The following is a 13,925-nucleotide window of genomic DNA, read 5'->3' as shown; positions in this document are numbered from 1 at the left end:
TCTCTCTCTCTCTCTGGTAAAATAGGTTACTCTCTCTCTCTCTCTCTCTGGTAAAATAGGTTACTGTCTCTCTCTCTCTCTGGTAAAATAGGTTACTGTCTCTCTCTCTCTCTGGTAAAATAGGTTACTCTCTCTCTCTCTCTGGTAAAATAGGTTACTGTCTCTCTCTCTCTCTGGTAAAATAGGTTACTCTCTCTCTCTCTCTGGTAAAATAGGTTACTCTCTCTCTCTCTCTGGTAAAATAGGTTACTGTCTCTCTCTCTCTCTGGTAAAATAGGTTACTCTCTCTCTCTCTCTCTCTGGTAAAATAGGTTACTCTCTCTCTCTCTTTGGTAAAATAGGTTACTGTCTCTCTCTCTCTCTCTCTGGTAAAATAGGTTACTGTCTCTCTCTCTCTGGTAAAATAGGTTACTCTCTCTCTCTCTCTGGTAAAATAGGTTACTGTCTCTCTCTCTCTCTGGTAAAATAGGTTACTCTCTCTCTCTCTCTCTCTGGTAAAATAGGTTACTGTCTCTCTCTCTCTCTCTCTGGTAAAATAGGTTACTGTCTCTCTCTCTCTCTCTGGTAAAATAGGTTACTCTCTCTCTCTCTCTGGTAAAATAGGTTACTGTCTCTCTCTCTCTCTCTCTCTGGTAAAATAGGTTACTGTCTCTCTCTCTCTGGTAAAATAGGTTACTGTCTCTCTCTCTCTCTCTCTGGTAAAATAGGTTACTGTCTCTCTCTCTCTCTGGTAAAATAGGTTACTGTCTCTCTCTCTCTCTCTCTCTCTCTCTCTCTCTCTGGTAAAATAGGTTACTGTCTCTCTCTCTCTCTCTGGTAAAATAGGTTACTGTCTCTCTCTCTCTCTGGTAAAATAGGTTACTGTCTCTCCCTCTCTCTCTCTCTGGTAAAATAGGTTACTGTCTCTCTCTCTCTCTCTGGTAAAATAGGTTACTGTCTCTCTCTCTCTCTGGTAAAATAGGTTACTGTCTCTCTCTCTCTGGTAAAATAGGTTACTCTCTCTCTCTCTCTCTTTGGTAAAATAGGTTACTGTCTCTCTCTCTCTGGTAAAATAGGTTACTGTCTCTCTCTCTCTCTGGTAAAATAGGTTACTGTCTCTCTCTCTCTCTGGTAAAATAGGTTACTCTCTCTCTCTCTCTCTTTGGTAAAATAGGTTACTGTCTCTCTCTCTCTCTGGTAAAATAGGTTACTGTCTCTCTCTCTCTCTGGTAAAATAGGTTACTGTCTCTCTCTCTCTCTGGTAAAATAGGTTACTGTCTCTCTCTCTCTTGTAAAATAGGTTACTGTCTCTCTCTCTCTGGTAAAGTAGGTTACTGTCTCTCTCTCTCTCTCTCTCTCTCTCTCTCTCTCTCTCTCTCTCTCTCTGGTAAAATAGATTACTGTCTCTCTCTCTCTGGTAAAATAGGTTACTGTCTCTCTCTCTCTCTCTGGTAAAATAGGTTACTGTCTCTCTCTCTCTGGTAAAATAGGTTACTGTCTCTCTCTCTCTCTGGTAAAATAGGTTACTCTCTCTCTCTCTCTCTTTGGTAAAATAGGTTACTGTCTCTCTCTCTCTGGTAAAGTAGGTTACTGTCTCTCTCTCTCTCTCTCTCTCTCTCTCTCTCTCTCTCTCTCTCTGGTAAAATAGATTACTGTCTCTCTCTCTCTGGTAAAATAGGTTACTGTCTCTCTCTCTCTGGTAAAATAGGTTACTGTCTCTCTCTATCTGTCTCTCTCTCTAGTGGAATAGTTGATCTCTCAAATTACAGGCCAAGACAGTGACGACAAGGCTTTTACAACAGTGATCTCTCAAATTACAGGCCAAGAGAGTAAACATCTTGTCCTCCCTCTCCCTCCCTTCCATCCCTACATCCCTCCTCTCTCTCTCTCTCTATCAGTGTGATGGAGAGGATGAGTTGGCAGAGCGTGTAAAAGGAGGGATCGGATGTGACCTGTGAGTTCAATGAACCAGTCAGCAGAAGACAGGAGGGAGGAGAGTGGTGCTTGTGTTTTAAACAGCATCCATTTATATAGCTAACACACACACACACACACACACACACACACACACACACACACACACACACACACACACACACACACACACACACACACACACACACACACACACATGCACACACCGTCTCTCTCTCTCCCTCCCTCTCTCTGTCTCTCTCTCTCTCTGTCTCTCTCTCTCTCTGTCTCTCTCTCTCTCTGTCTCTCTCTCTCTCTGTCTCTCTCTCCATACCCAGTCCTCTCCCTGTACAACTCACAGCTACATGTAGTCATATAGTCCTTCACTCCTCTCTCTCTGACGTACACAGAGACAGCAGGGGAGGTGAGGCAGCTGTGTATCTGTGTGTGGTGAGGCAGCTGTGTATCTGTGTGACGAGGCAGCTGTGTATCTGTGTGTAACGAGGCAGCTGTGTATCTGTGTGTGATGAGGCAGCTGTGTATCTGTGTGTGATGAGGCAGATGTGTATCTGTGTGTAATGAGGCAGATGTGTATCTGTGTGTGGTGAGGCAGCTGTGTATCTGTGTGTGATGAGGCAGCTGTGTATCTGTGTGATGAGGCAGCTGTGTATCTGTGTGTAATGAGGCAGCTGTGTATCTGTGTGTAATGAGGCAGCTGTGTATCTGTGTGTGGTGAGGCAGCTGTGTATCTGTGTGTGGTGAGGCAGCTGTGTATCTGTGTGTGGTGAGGCAGCTGTGTAGCTGTGTGTGGTGAGGCAGCTGTGTATCTGTGTGTACTGGGGCAGCTGTGTATCTGTGTGTGGTGAGGCAGCTGTGTATCTGTGTGTAATGAGGCAGCTGTGTATCTGTGTGTGGTGAGGCAGCTGTGTATCTGTGTGTAATGAGGCAGCTGTGTATCTGTGTGTAATGAGGCAGCTGTGTATCTGTGTGTAATGAGGCAGCTGTGTATCTGTGTGTGGTGAGGCAGCTGTGTATCTGTGTGTGATGAGGCAGCTGTGTATCTGTGTGATGAGGCAGCTGTGTATCTGTGCGATGAGGCAGCTGTGTATCTGTGTGTAATGAGGCAGCTGTGTATCTGTGTGTGATGAGGCAGCTGTGTATCTGTGTGTGGTGAGGCAGCTGTGTATCTGTGTGATGAGGCAGCTGTGTATCTGTGTGATGAGGCAGCTGTGTATCTGTGTGTGGTGAGGCAGCTGTGTATCTGTGTGTGGTGAGGCAGCTGTGTATCTGTGTGATGAGGCAGCTGTGTATCTGTGTGATGAGGCAGCTGTGTATCTGTGTGTGGTGAGGCAGCTGTGTATCTGTGTGTAATGAGGCAGCTGTGTATCTGTGTGTGGTGAGGAAGCTGTGTATCTGTGTGTGGTGAGGCAGCTGTGTATCTGTGTGTAATGAGGCAGCTGTGTATCTGTGTGTGGTGAGGCAGCTGTGTATCTGTGTGTAATGAGGCAGCTGTGTATCTGTGTGTGGTGAGGAAGCTGTGTATCTGTGTGTGGTGAGGCAGCTGTGTATCTGTGTGTACTGAGGCAGCTGTGTATCTGTGTGTGGTGAGTAAGCTGTGTGTCTGTGTGTGGTGAGGCAGCTGTGTATCTGTGTGTATTTGTGTCCGTGTGTCGCGTATGAATGTGTGCATCTGTACGCATCCACTGTGACCGTGTGTGTGTGTGTGTGTGTGTGTGTGTGTGTGTGTGTTAGTTACCTAGCAGCGATGCCTCCCTGGCGCAGGTTGGACACCCGTGGTTTTCCATCCTTGTCGACGCCCCCGGACACAGTGAGTCCTAGAGTGGTGCCTTCTTTCTTCATTAACTCCACAACACTGGAGCCTTTAAACTCATCTGCAGGGAAGGGGAGGAGAGAGAGGAGAGGAGGAAGAGGGGGAGGAAGAGAGACAGGCGATGAGAGAGGTGAGGACAGAACAGGCTCCCACATGATGCAGAACACGAGATCCTTCCTCCTGTCCTCTCCTCCTCCTCCTGTGGAAAGGAAAGGACTGTTCTCATCACCTTATCAGGAAGGAAGCAGCGGCAAGATGAGCTGTTGAACGGTTTCTCTCTCTCTCCCTGTCTCTCTCTCTCCCTGTCTCTCTCTCTCTCCCCGTCTCTCTCTCTCCCCGTCTCTCTCTCTCCCTCTCTCTCTCTCCCTCTCTCTCTCTCCCTCTCTCTAACTCTCCCTGTCTCTCTCTCTCTCCCTGTCTCTCTCTCTCCCTGTCTCTCTCTCTCCCTGTCTCTCTCTCTCCCCGTGTCTCTCTCTCCCTGTCTCTCTCTCTCCCCGTCTCTCTCTCTCTCCCCGTCTCTCTCTCTCCCTGTCTCTCTCTCTCCCTGTCTCTCTCTCTCCCTCTCTCTCTCTCCCTGTCTCTCTCTCTCCCCGTGTCTCTCTCTCCCTGTCTCTCTCTCTCCCTGTCTCTCTCTCTCCCTGTCTCTCTCTCTCCCCGTCTCTCTCTCTCCCCGTGTCTCTCTCTCCCTGTCTCTCTCTCTCCCCGTCTCTCTCTCTCCCTGTCTCTCTCTCTCCCTGTCTCTCTCTCTCCCCGTCTCTCTCTCTCCCCGTCTCTCTCTCTCCCCGTCTCTCTCTCTCCCTCTCTCTCTCCCCGTGTCTCTCTCTCCCCGTGTCTCTCTCTCCCCGTGTCTCTCTCTCCCCGTCTCTCTCTCTCCCTGTCTCTCTCTCTCTCCCCGTCTCTCTCTCTACATGACTCTCTCTCTCCCTGTCTCACACACACACACACACACACACACACACACACACACACACACACACACACACACACACACACACACACACACACACACACACACACACACACACACACACACACACACACACAGCAATACGGCTTCTCTCCGGCCCTCTGCATCATCAACAGCTGCCTTGTAGACACTCTTCTTGTGAAATCTCTCTCTCTCTCTCCTCTGTTCTCCTCTCCTTCCCTCTCCCCTCCCCTCTCCCTTCCCCTCCCTTCTCCTCTCCTCTCCCCTCCCCTCCCCTCCCCTCCCCTCCTCCCCTCCCCTCCCCTCCCCTTCCCTCTCCTCTCCTCCCCTCCCCTCTCCTCTCCTCTCCTCTCCTCTCCTCTCCTCTCCTCTCCTCTCCTCTCCTCTCCTCTCCTCTCCTCTCCTCTCAGCCTCTCTTCACTGAGGAACAGTGTGAAATATCTCTCTCCCCTCTCCTCTCCTCTCCTCTCCTCTCCTCTCCTCTCCTCTCCTCTCCTCTCCTCTCCTCTCCTCTCCTCTCCTTTCCTCTCCTCTCAGCCTCTCTTCACTGAGGAACAGTGTGAAATATCTCTCTCCCTCTCCTCCTCTCCTCTCCTCTCCTCTCCTCTCTCCCTCCTCTCCTCTCCTCTCCTCTCCTCTCCTCTCCTCTCCTCTCCTCTCCTCTCCTCTCCTCTCAGCCTCTCTTCACTGAGGAACAGTGTGAAATATCTCTCTCCCTCTCCTCTCCTCTCCTCTCCTCTCCTCTCCTCTCCTCTCCTCTCCTCTCCTCTCCTCTCCTCTCCTCTCCTCTCAGCCTCTCTTCACTGAGGAACAGTGTGAAATATCTCTCCTCTCCTCTCCTCTCCTCTCCTCTCCTCTCCTATCCTTTCAGTCAGTCCATAAATAGTGATGGTAGGTAAGACAGAGAGTTAGTTGCTGGTTTCCTCCATGTCCTCAGCCTCCAGATAAAACAGACACGGCACATCTCACTTCAGCAGCAACATAAAAAGGATATGTCCTAAATGGCACACTATTCCCTATATAGTGCACTACTTTAGACCAGAGCCCTATTCCCTATATAGTGTACTACTTTAGACCAGAGCCCTATTCCCTATATAGTGCACTACTTTTGACCAGAACCCATAGGGGACACCGCCAAATGCAACACTGCAGCAGCAGCAGTAACAGTAGCTGTCTGTCTGTCTGTCTCTGTCTGTCTGTCTGTCTGTCTGTCTGTCTGTCTGTCTGTCTGTCTGTCTGTCTGTCTGTCTGTCTGTCTGTCTGTCTGTCTGTCTGTCTCACTGCCCAGTTGGATGTTTCTGTGTCTGTCCAACTGGAGACTATCAGAGGACAGGAGAGGAGGGAGAATGAGGAGAGGGGGAGGGATAGGGAGGAGAGGAGGAGGGATAGGGAGGAGAGGAGGGAGAATGAGGAGAGGGGGAGGGATAGGGAGGAGAGGAGGGAGAATGAGGAGAGGGGGAGGGATAGGGAGGAGAGGGGAGGGATAGGGAGGAGAGGGGGAGGGATAGGGAGGAGAGGAGGGAGAGTGAGGAGAGGGGGAGGGATAGGGAGGAGAGGGGGAGGGATAGGGAGGAGAGGGGGAGGGATAGGGAAGAGAGGGGAGGGATAGGGAGGAGAGGAGGGAGAGTGAGGAGAGGGGGAGGGATAGGGAGGAGAGGGGGAGGGATAGGGAAGAGAGGGGGAGGGATAGGGAGGAGAGGAGGGAGAGTGAGGAGAGGGGGAGGGATAGGGAGGAGAGGGGGAGGGATAGGGAAGAGAGGGGGAGGGATAGGGAGGAGAGGAGGGAGAGTGAGGAGAGGGGGAGGGAGAGTGAGGAGAGGGGGAGGGATAGGGAGGAGAGGGGGAGGGATAGGGAGGAGAGGGGGAGGGATAGGGAGGAGAGGGGAGGGATAGGGAGGAGAGGAGGGAGAGGGAGGAGAGGACTGGGGTGGGGATGGATGGGAGGGATGAGGAATGAGGAGAGGACTGGGGTGGGGATGGATGGGAGGGATGAGGAATGAGGAGAGCACTGGGGTGGGGATGGATGGGAGGGATGAGGAATGAGGAGAGGACTGGTGTGGGGATGGATGGGAGGGATGAGGAATGAGGAGAGGACTGGGGTGGGGATGGATGGGAGGGATGAGGAATGAGGAGAGGACTGGGGTGGGGTGGGGATCGGAGGGATGAGGAATGAGGAGAGGACTGGGGTGGGGATGGATGGGAGGGATGAGGAATGAGGAGAGGACTGGGGTGGGGATGGATGGGAGGGATGAGGAATGAGGAGAGGACTGGGGTGGGGATGGATGGGAGGGATGAGGAATGAGGAGAGGACTGGGGTGGGGATGGATGGGAGGGATGAGGAATGAGGAGAGGACTGGGGTGGGGATGGATGGGAGGGATGAGGAATGAGGAGAGGACTGGGGTGGGGATGGATGGGAGGGATGAGGAATGAGGAGAGGACTGGGGTGGGGTGGGGATGGGAGGGATGAGGAATGAGGAGAGGACTGGTGTGGGGATGGATGGGAGGGATGAGGAATGAGGAGAGGACTGGGGTGGGGATGGATGGGAGGGATGAGGAATGAGGAGAGGACTGGAGTGGGGATGGGAGGGATGAGGAATGAGGAGAGGACTGGGGTGGGGTGGGGATGGGAGGGATGAGGAATGAGGAGAGGACTGGGGTGGGGTGGGGATGGGAGGGATGAGGAATGAGGAGAGGACTGGGGTGGGGATGGATGGGAGGGATGAGGAATGAGGAGAGGACTGGAGTGGGGATGGGAGGGATGAGGAATGAGGAGAGGACTGGGGTGGGGATGGATGGGAGGGATGAGGAATGAGGAGAGGACTGGGGTGGGGATGGATGGGAGGGATGAGGAATGAGGAGAGGACTGGGGTGGGGATGGATGGGAGGGATGAGGAATGAGGAGAGGACTGGGGTGGGGATGGATGGGAGGGATGAGGAATGAGGAGAGGACTGGGGTGGGGATGGATGGGAGGGATGAGGAATGAGGAGAGGACTGGGGTGGGGATGGATGGGAGGGATGAGGAATGAGGAGAGGACTGGAGTGGGGTGGGGATGGGAGGGATGAGGAATGAGGAGAGGACTGGTGTGGGGATGGATGGGAGGGATGAGGAATGAGGAGAGGACTGGGGTGGGGATGGATGGGAGGGATGAGGAATGAGGAGAGGACTGGGGTGGGGTGGGGATGGGAGGGATGAGGAATGAGGAGAGGACTGGGGTGGGGATGGATGGGAGGGATGAGGAATGAGGAGAGGACTGGGGTAGGGATGGATGGGAGGGATGAGGAATGAGGAGAGGACTGGGGTGGGGATGGATGGGAGGGATGAGGAATGAGGAGAGGACTGGGGTGGGGTGGGGATGGGAGGGATGAGGAATGAGGAGAGGACTGGGGTGGGGATGGATGGGAGGGATGAGGAATGAGGAGAGGACTGGAGTGGGGATGGGAGGGATGAGGAATGAGGAGAGGACTGGGGTGGTGATGGATGGGAGGGATGAGGAATGAGGAGAGGACTGGGGTGCGGATGGATGGGAGGGATGAGGAATGAGGAGAGGACTGGGGTGGGGATGGATGGGAGGGATGAGGAATGAGGAGAGGACTGGGGTGGGGATGGATGGGAGGGATGAGGAATGAGGAGAGGACTGGGGTGGTGATGGATGGGAGGGATGAGGAATGAGGAGAGGACTGGGGTGGTGATGGATGGGAGGGATGAGGAATGAGGAGAGGACTGGGGTGGGGATGGATGGGAGGGATGAGGAATGAGGAGAGGACTGGGGTGGGGATGGATGGGAGGGAGGGATGAGGAATGAGGAGAGGACTGGGGTGGGGATGGATGGGAGGGATGAGGAATGAGGAGAGGACTGGTGTGGGGATGGATGGGAGGGATGAGGAATGAGGAGAGGACTGGGGTGGGGATGGATGGGAGGGATGAGGAATGAGGAGAGGACTGGGGTGGGGTGGGGATGGGAGGGATGAGGAATGAGGAGAGGACTGGGGTGGGGATGGATGGGAGGGATGAGGAATGAGGAGAGGACTGGGGTGGGGATGGATGGGAGGGGATGAGGAATGAGGAGAGGACTGGGGTGGGGATGGATGGGAGGGATGAGGAATGAGGAGAGGACTGGGGTGGGGATGGATGGGAGGGATGAGGAATGAGGAGAGGACTGGAGTGGGGATGGATGAGGGGAATGCAGCTCTCTGTTCAGCATTCTATCACTCTGCAGTCCCAGTGATGAAGCAGCCTGCTGGTCACCAGGGGGTTAGCAGGACATGTACTACTAAAAGGTCACATTGGGACTAATTAGGGCTCCAGGCTCTAGGGGGCGACACTAAGACAAGGACGCATTGGAGTGGGGGGGGGTTTATTGTTGCGGTGGTAAGTTATTTACGGTCATAGTAGTGTTGCCTTGGCGATGGAATGCCTGTCATATTTTCTCACCGCTGATCGATTGCCGTCCCTGGAGGTGGATGATGGAGAGATGGAGAGGGGTAAATCCTCAAAACAGAGGACAGGAGAGAGAGAGGGGTATGGAGAGAGAAAGACAGAGATACAGAGACAGAGAGAGAGAGAGAGAGAGAGAGAGAGAGAGAGATGGAGACAGACAGAGAGCGAGACGGAGAGAGAGACGGAGAGAGAGACAGAGAGAGAGACGGAGAGAGAGAGACGGAGAGGGAAAGACGGAGAGAGAGAGACAGAGAGAGAGAGAGAGAGAGAGAGAGAGAGAGACGGAGAGAGTGAGAGAGAGAGAGAGAGAGAGAGAGAGAGGGAGAGGAAGAGAGAAGGAAAAATAAGGAGAGATAGAAAGAGGGAGGGAGAGAAAGAGAGACAGAGAGAGATAGAGACAGGGACAGAGAGGCTGAGAAGGAAATAGAAGGAGAGATAGAGAGAGGGAAGGAGAGAAAGAGAGACAGAGAGAGAGAGGGAGGGAGAGGAAAAGAGGGAGCGAAAGGTATGGAGAGAGAGAGAGAGCGAGAGGGAGAAGGAGAGAGAGGGATAGAGAGGGTGAGGGAGAGAGAGTTATGATGGATGGAGTTGGAGGACAGCTCTAATGATATAGGATTGATCTGGAGGTGTCTTCAGTTGGGCGGTCTGACATCTGTGGAGACACACTCACACACTGGAGCAGACTGAATACTGACAGCTAGGAACTAGGAACACACACTGGAGCAGACTGAATACTGACAGCTAGGAACTAGGAACACACTGGAGCAGACTGAATACTGACAGCTAGGAACTAGGAACACACACTGGAGCAGACTGAATACTGACAGCTAGGAACTAGGAACACACTGGAGCAGACTGAATACTGACAGCTAGGAACTAGGAACACACTGGAGCAGACTGAATACTGACAGCTAGGAACTAGGAACACACTGGAGCAGACTGAATACTGACAGCTAGGAACTAGGAACACACTGGAGCAGACTGAATACTGACAGCTAGGAACTAGGAACACACTGGAGCAGACTGAATACTGACAGCTAGGAACTAGGAACACACTGGAGCAGACTGAATACTGACAGCTAGGAACTAGGAACACACTGGAGCAGACTGAATACTGACAGCTAGGAACTAGGAACACACTGGAGCAGACTGAATACTGACAGCTAGGAACTAGGAACACACTGGAGCAGACTGAATACTGACAGCTAGGAACTAGGAACACACACTGGAGCAGACTGAATACTGACAGCTAGGAACTAGGAACACACTGGAGCAGACTGAATACTGACAGCTAGGAACTAGGAACACACACTGGAGCAGACTGAATACTGACAGCTAGGAACTAGGAACACACTGGAGCAGACTGAATACTGACAGCTAGGAACTAGGAACACACTGGAGCAGACTGAATACTGACAGCTAGGAACTAGGAACACACACTGGAGCAGACTGAATACTGACAGCTAGGAACTAGGAACACACTGGAGCAGACTGAATACTGACAGCTAGGAACTAGGAACACACTGGAGCAGACTGAATACTGACAGCTAGGAACTAGGAACACACTGGAGCAGACTGAATACTGACAGCTAGGAACTAGGAACACACTGGAGCAGACTGAATACTGACAGCTAGGAACTAGGAACACACTGGAGCAGACTGAATACTGACAGCTAGGAACTAGGAACACACTGGAGCAGACTGAATACTGACAGCTAGGAACTAGGAACACACTGGAGCAGACTGAATACTGACAGCTAGGAACTAGGAACACACACTGGAGCAGACTGAATACTGACAGCTAGGAACTAGGAACACACTGGAGCAGACTGAATACTGACAGCTAGGAACTAGGAACACACACTGGAGCAGACTGAATACTGACAGCTAGGAACTAGGAACACACTGGAGCAGACTGAATACTGACAGCTAGGAACTAGGAACACACTGGAGCAGACTGAATACTGACAGCTAGGAACTAGGAACACACTGGAGCAGACTGAATACTGACAGCTAGGAACTAGGAACACACACTGGAGCAGACTGAATACTGACAGCTAGGAACTAGGAACACACTGGAGCAGACTGAATACTGACAGCTAGGAACTAGGAACACACACTGGAGCAGACTGAATACTGACAGCTAGGAACTAGGAACACACTGGAGCAGACTGAATACTGACAGCTAGGAACTAGGAACACACTGGAGCAGACTGAATACTGACAGCTAGGAACTAGGAACACACTGGAGCAGACTGAATACTGACAGCTAGGAACTAGGAACACACACTGGAGCAGACTGAATACTGACAGCTAGGAACTAGGAACACACTGGAGCAGACTGAATACTGACAGCTAGGAACTAGGAACACACTGGAGCAGACTGAATACTGACAGCTAGGAACTAGGAACACACTGGAGCAGACTGAATACTGACAGCTAGGAACTAGGAACACACTGGAGCAGACTGAATACTGACAGCTAGGAACTAGGAACACACACTGGAGCAGACTGAATACTGACAGCTAGGAACTAGGAACACACACTGGAGCAGACTGAATACTGACAGCTAGGAACTAGGAACACACACTGGAGCAGACTGAATACTGACAGCTAGGAACTAGGAACACACTGGAGCAGACTGAATACTGACAGCTAGGAACTAGGAACACACACTGGAGCAGACTGAATACTGACAGCTAGGAACTAGGAACACACTGGAGCAGACTGAATACTGACAGCTAGGAACTAGGAACACACACTGGAGCAGACTGAATACTGACAGCTAGGAACTAGGAACACACTGGAGCAGACTGAATACTGACAGCTAGGAACTAGGAACACACACTGGAGCAGACTGAATACTGACAGCTAGGAACTAGGAACACACTGGAGCAGACTGAATACTGACAGCTAGGAACTAGGAACACACTGGAGCAGACTGAATACTGACAGCTAGGAACTAGGAACACACACTGGAGCAGACTGAATACTGACAGCTAGGAACTAGGAACACACACTGGAGCAGACTGAATACTGACAGCTAGGAACTAGGAACACACTGGAGCAGACTGAATACTGACAGCTAGGAACTAGGAACACACATGGAGCAGACTGAATACTGACAGCTAGGAACTAGGAACACACACTGGAGCAGACTGAATACTGACAGCTAGGAACTAGGAACACACTGGAGCAGACTGAATACTGACAGCTAGGAACTAGGAACACACACTGGAGCAGACTGAATACTGACAGCTAGGAACTAGGAACACACACTGGAGCAGACTGAATACTGACAGCTAGGAACTAGGAACACACTGGAGCAGACTGAATACTGACAGCTAGGAACTAGGAACACACACTGGAGCAGACTGAATACTGACAGCTAGGAACTAGGAACACACACTGGAGCAGACTGAATACTGACAGCTAGGAACTAGGAACACACACTGGAGCAGACTGAATACTGACAGCTAGGAACTAGGAACACACATGGAGCAGACTGAATACTGACAGCTAGGAACTAGGAACACACTGGAGCAGACTGAATACTGACAGCTAGGAACTAGGAACACACACTGGAGCAGACTGAATACTGACAGCTAGGAACTAGGAACACACTGGAGCAGACTGAATACTGACAGCTAGGAACTAGGAACACACTGGAGCAGACTGAATACTGACAGCTAGGAACTAGGAACACACACTGGAGCAGACTGAATACTGACAGCTAGGAACTAGGAACACACACTGGAGCAGACTGAATACTGACAGCTAGGAACTAGGAACACACACTGGAGCAGACTGAATACTGACAGCTAGGAACTAGGAACACACTGGAGCAGACTGAATACTGACAGCTAGGAACTAGGAACACACACTGGAGCAGACTGAATACTGACAGCTAGGAACTAGGAACACACTGGAGCAGACTGAATACTGACAGCTAGGAACTAGGAACACACACTGGAGCAGACTGAATACTGACAGCTAGGAACTAGGAACACACTGGAGCAGACTGAATACTGACAGCTAGGAACTAGGAACACACACTGGAGCAGACTGAATACTGACAGCTAGGAACTAGGAACACACTGGAGCAGACTGAATACTGACAGCTAGGAACTAGGAACACACTGGAGCAGACTGAATACTGACAGCTAGGAACTAGGAACACACTGGAGCAGACTGAATACTGACAGCTAGGAACTAGGAACACACACTGGAGCAGACTGAATACTGACAGCTAGGAACTAGGAACACACTGGAGCAGACTGAATACTGACAGCTAGGAACTAGGAACACACACTGGAGCAGACTGAATACTGACAGCTAGGAACTAGGAACACACACTGGAGCAGACTGAATACTGACAGCTAGGAACTAGGAACACACTGGAGCAGACTGAATACTGACAGCTAGGAACTAGGAACACACACTGGAGCAGACTGAATACTGACAGCTAGGAACTAGGAACACACTGGAGCAGACTGAATACTGACAGCTAGGAACTAGGAACACACTGGAGCAGACTGAATACTGACAGCTAGGAACTAGGAACACACTGGAGCAGACTGAATACTGACAGCTAGGAACTAGGAACACACACTGGAGCAGACTGAATACTGACAGCTAGGAACTAGGAACACACTGGAGCAGACTGAATACTGACAGCTAGGAACTAGGAACACACACTGGAGCAGACTGAATACTGACAGCTAGGAACTAGGAACACACTGGAGCAGACTGAATACTGACAGCTAGGAACTAGGAACACACACTGGAGCAGACTGAATACTGACAGCTAGGAACTAGGAACACACTGGAGCA

General features: G+C 51.3%; 1 protein-coding gene across 1 annotated transcript in view; it reads right to left on the bottom strand.

Annotated features, from left to right (window-relative positions):
• The window catches only part of LOC106597163 (glutamate receptor-interacting protein 1), a 428,473-nt gene that overhangs the window by 176,331 nt on the left and 238,217 nt on the right, over window positions 1-13,925 (bottom strand). Inside the window, exon 4 of the mRNA XM_045698664.1 lies at window positions 3,650-3,785. Within this exon, the coding sequence (XP_045554620.1) occupies window positions 3,650-3,785 (136 nt within the window). The remainder of the gene's footprint in view (window positions 1-3,649; window positions 3,786-13,925) is intronic.

This window comes from Salmo salar, chromosome ssa17 (genome assembly GCF_905237065.1).
Source record: "Salmo salar chromosome ssa17, Ssal_v3.1, whole genome shotgun sequence".
NCBI lineage: Eukaryota > Metazoa > Chordata > Actinopteri > Salmoniformes > Salmonidae > Salmo > Salmo salar.
Note: the sequence above shows the minus strand (reverse complement) of the source record. Positions and strands in the feature narration are given on the sequence as shown.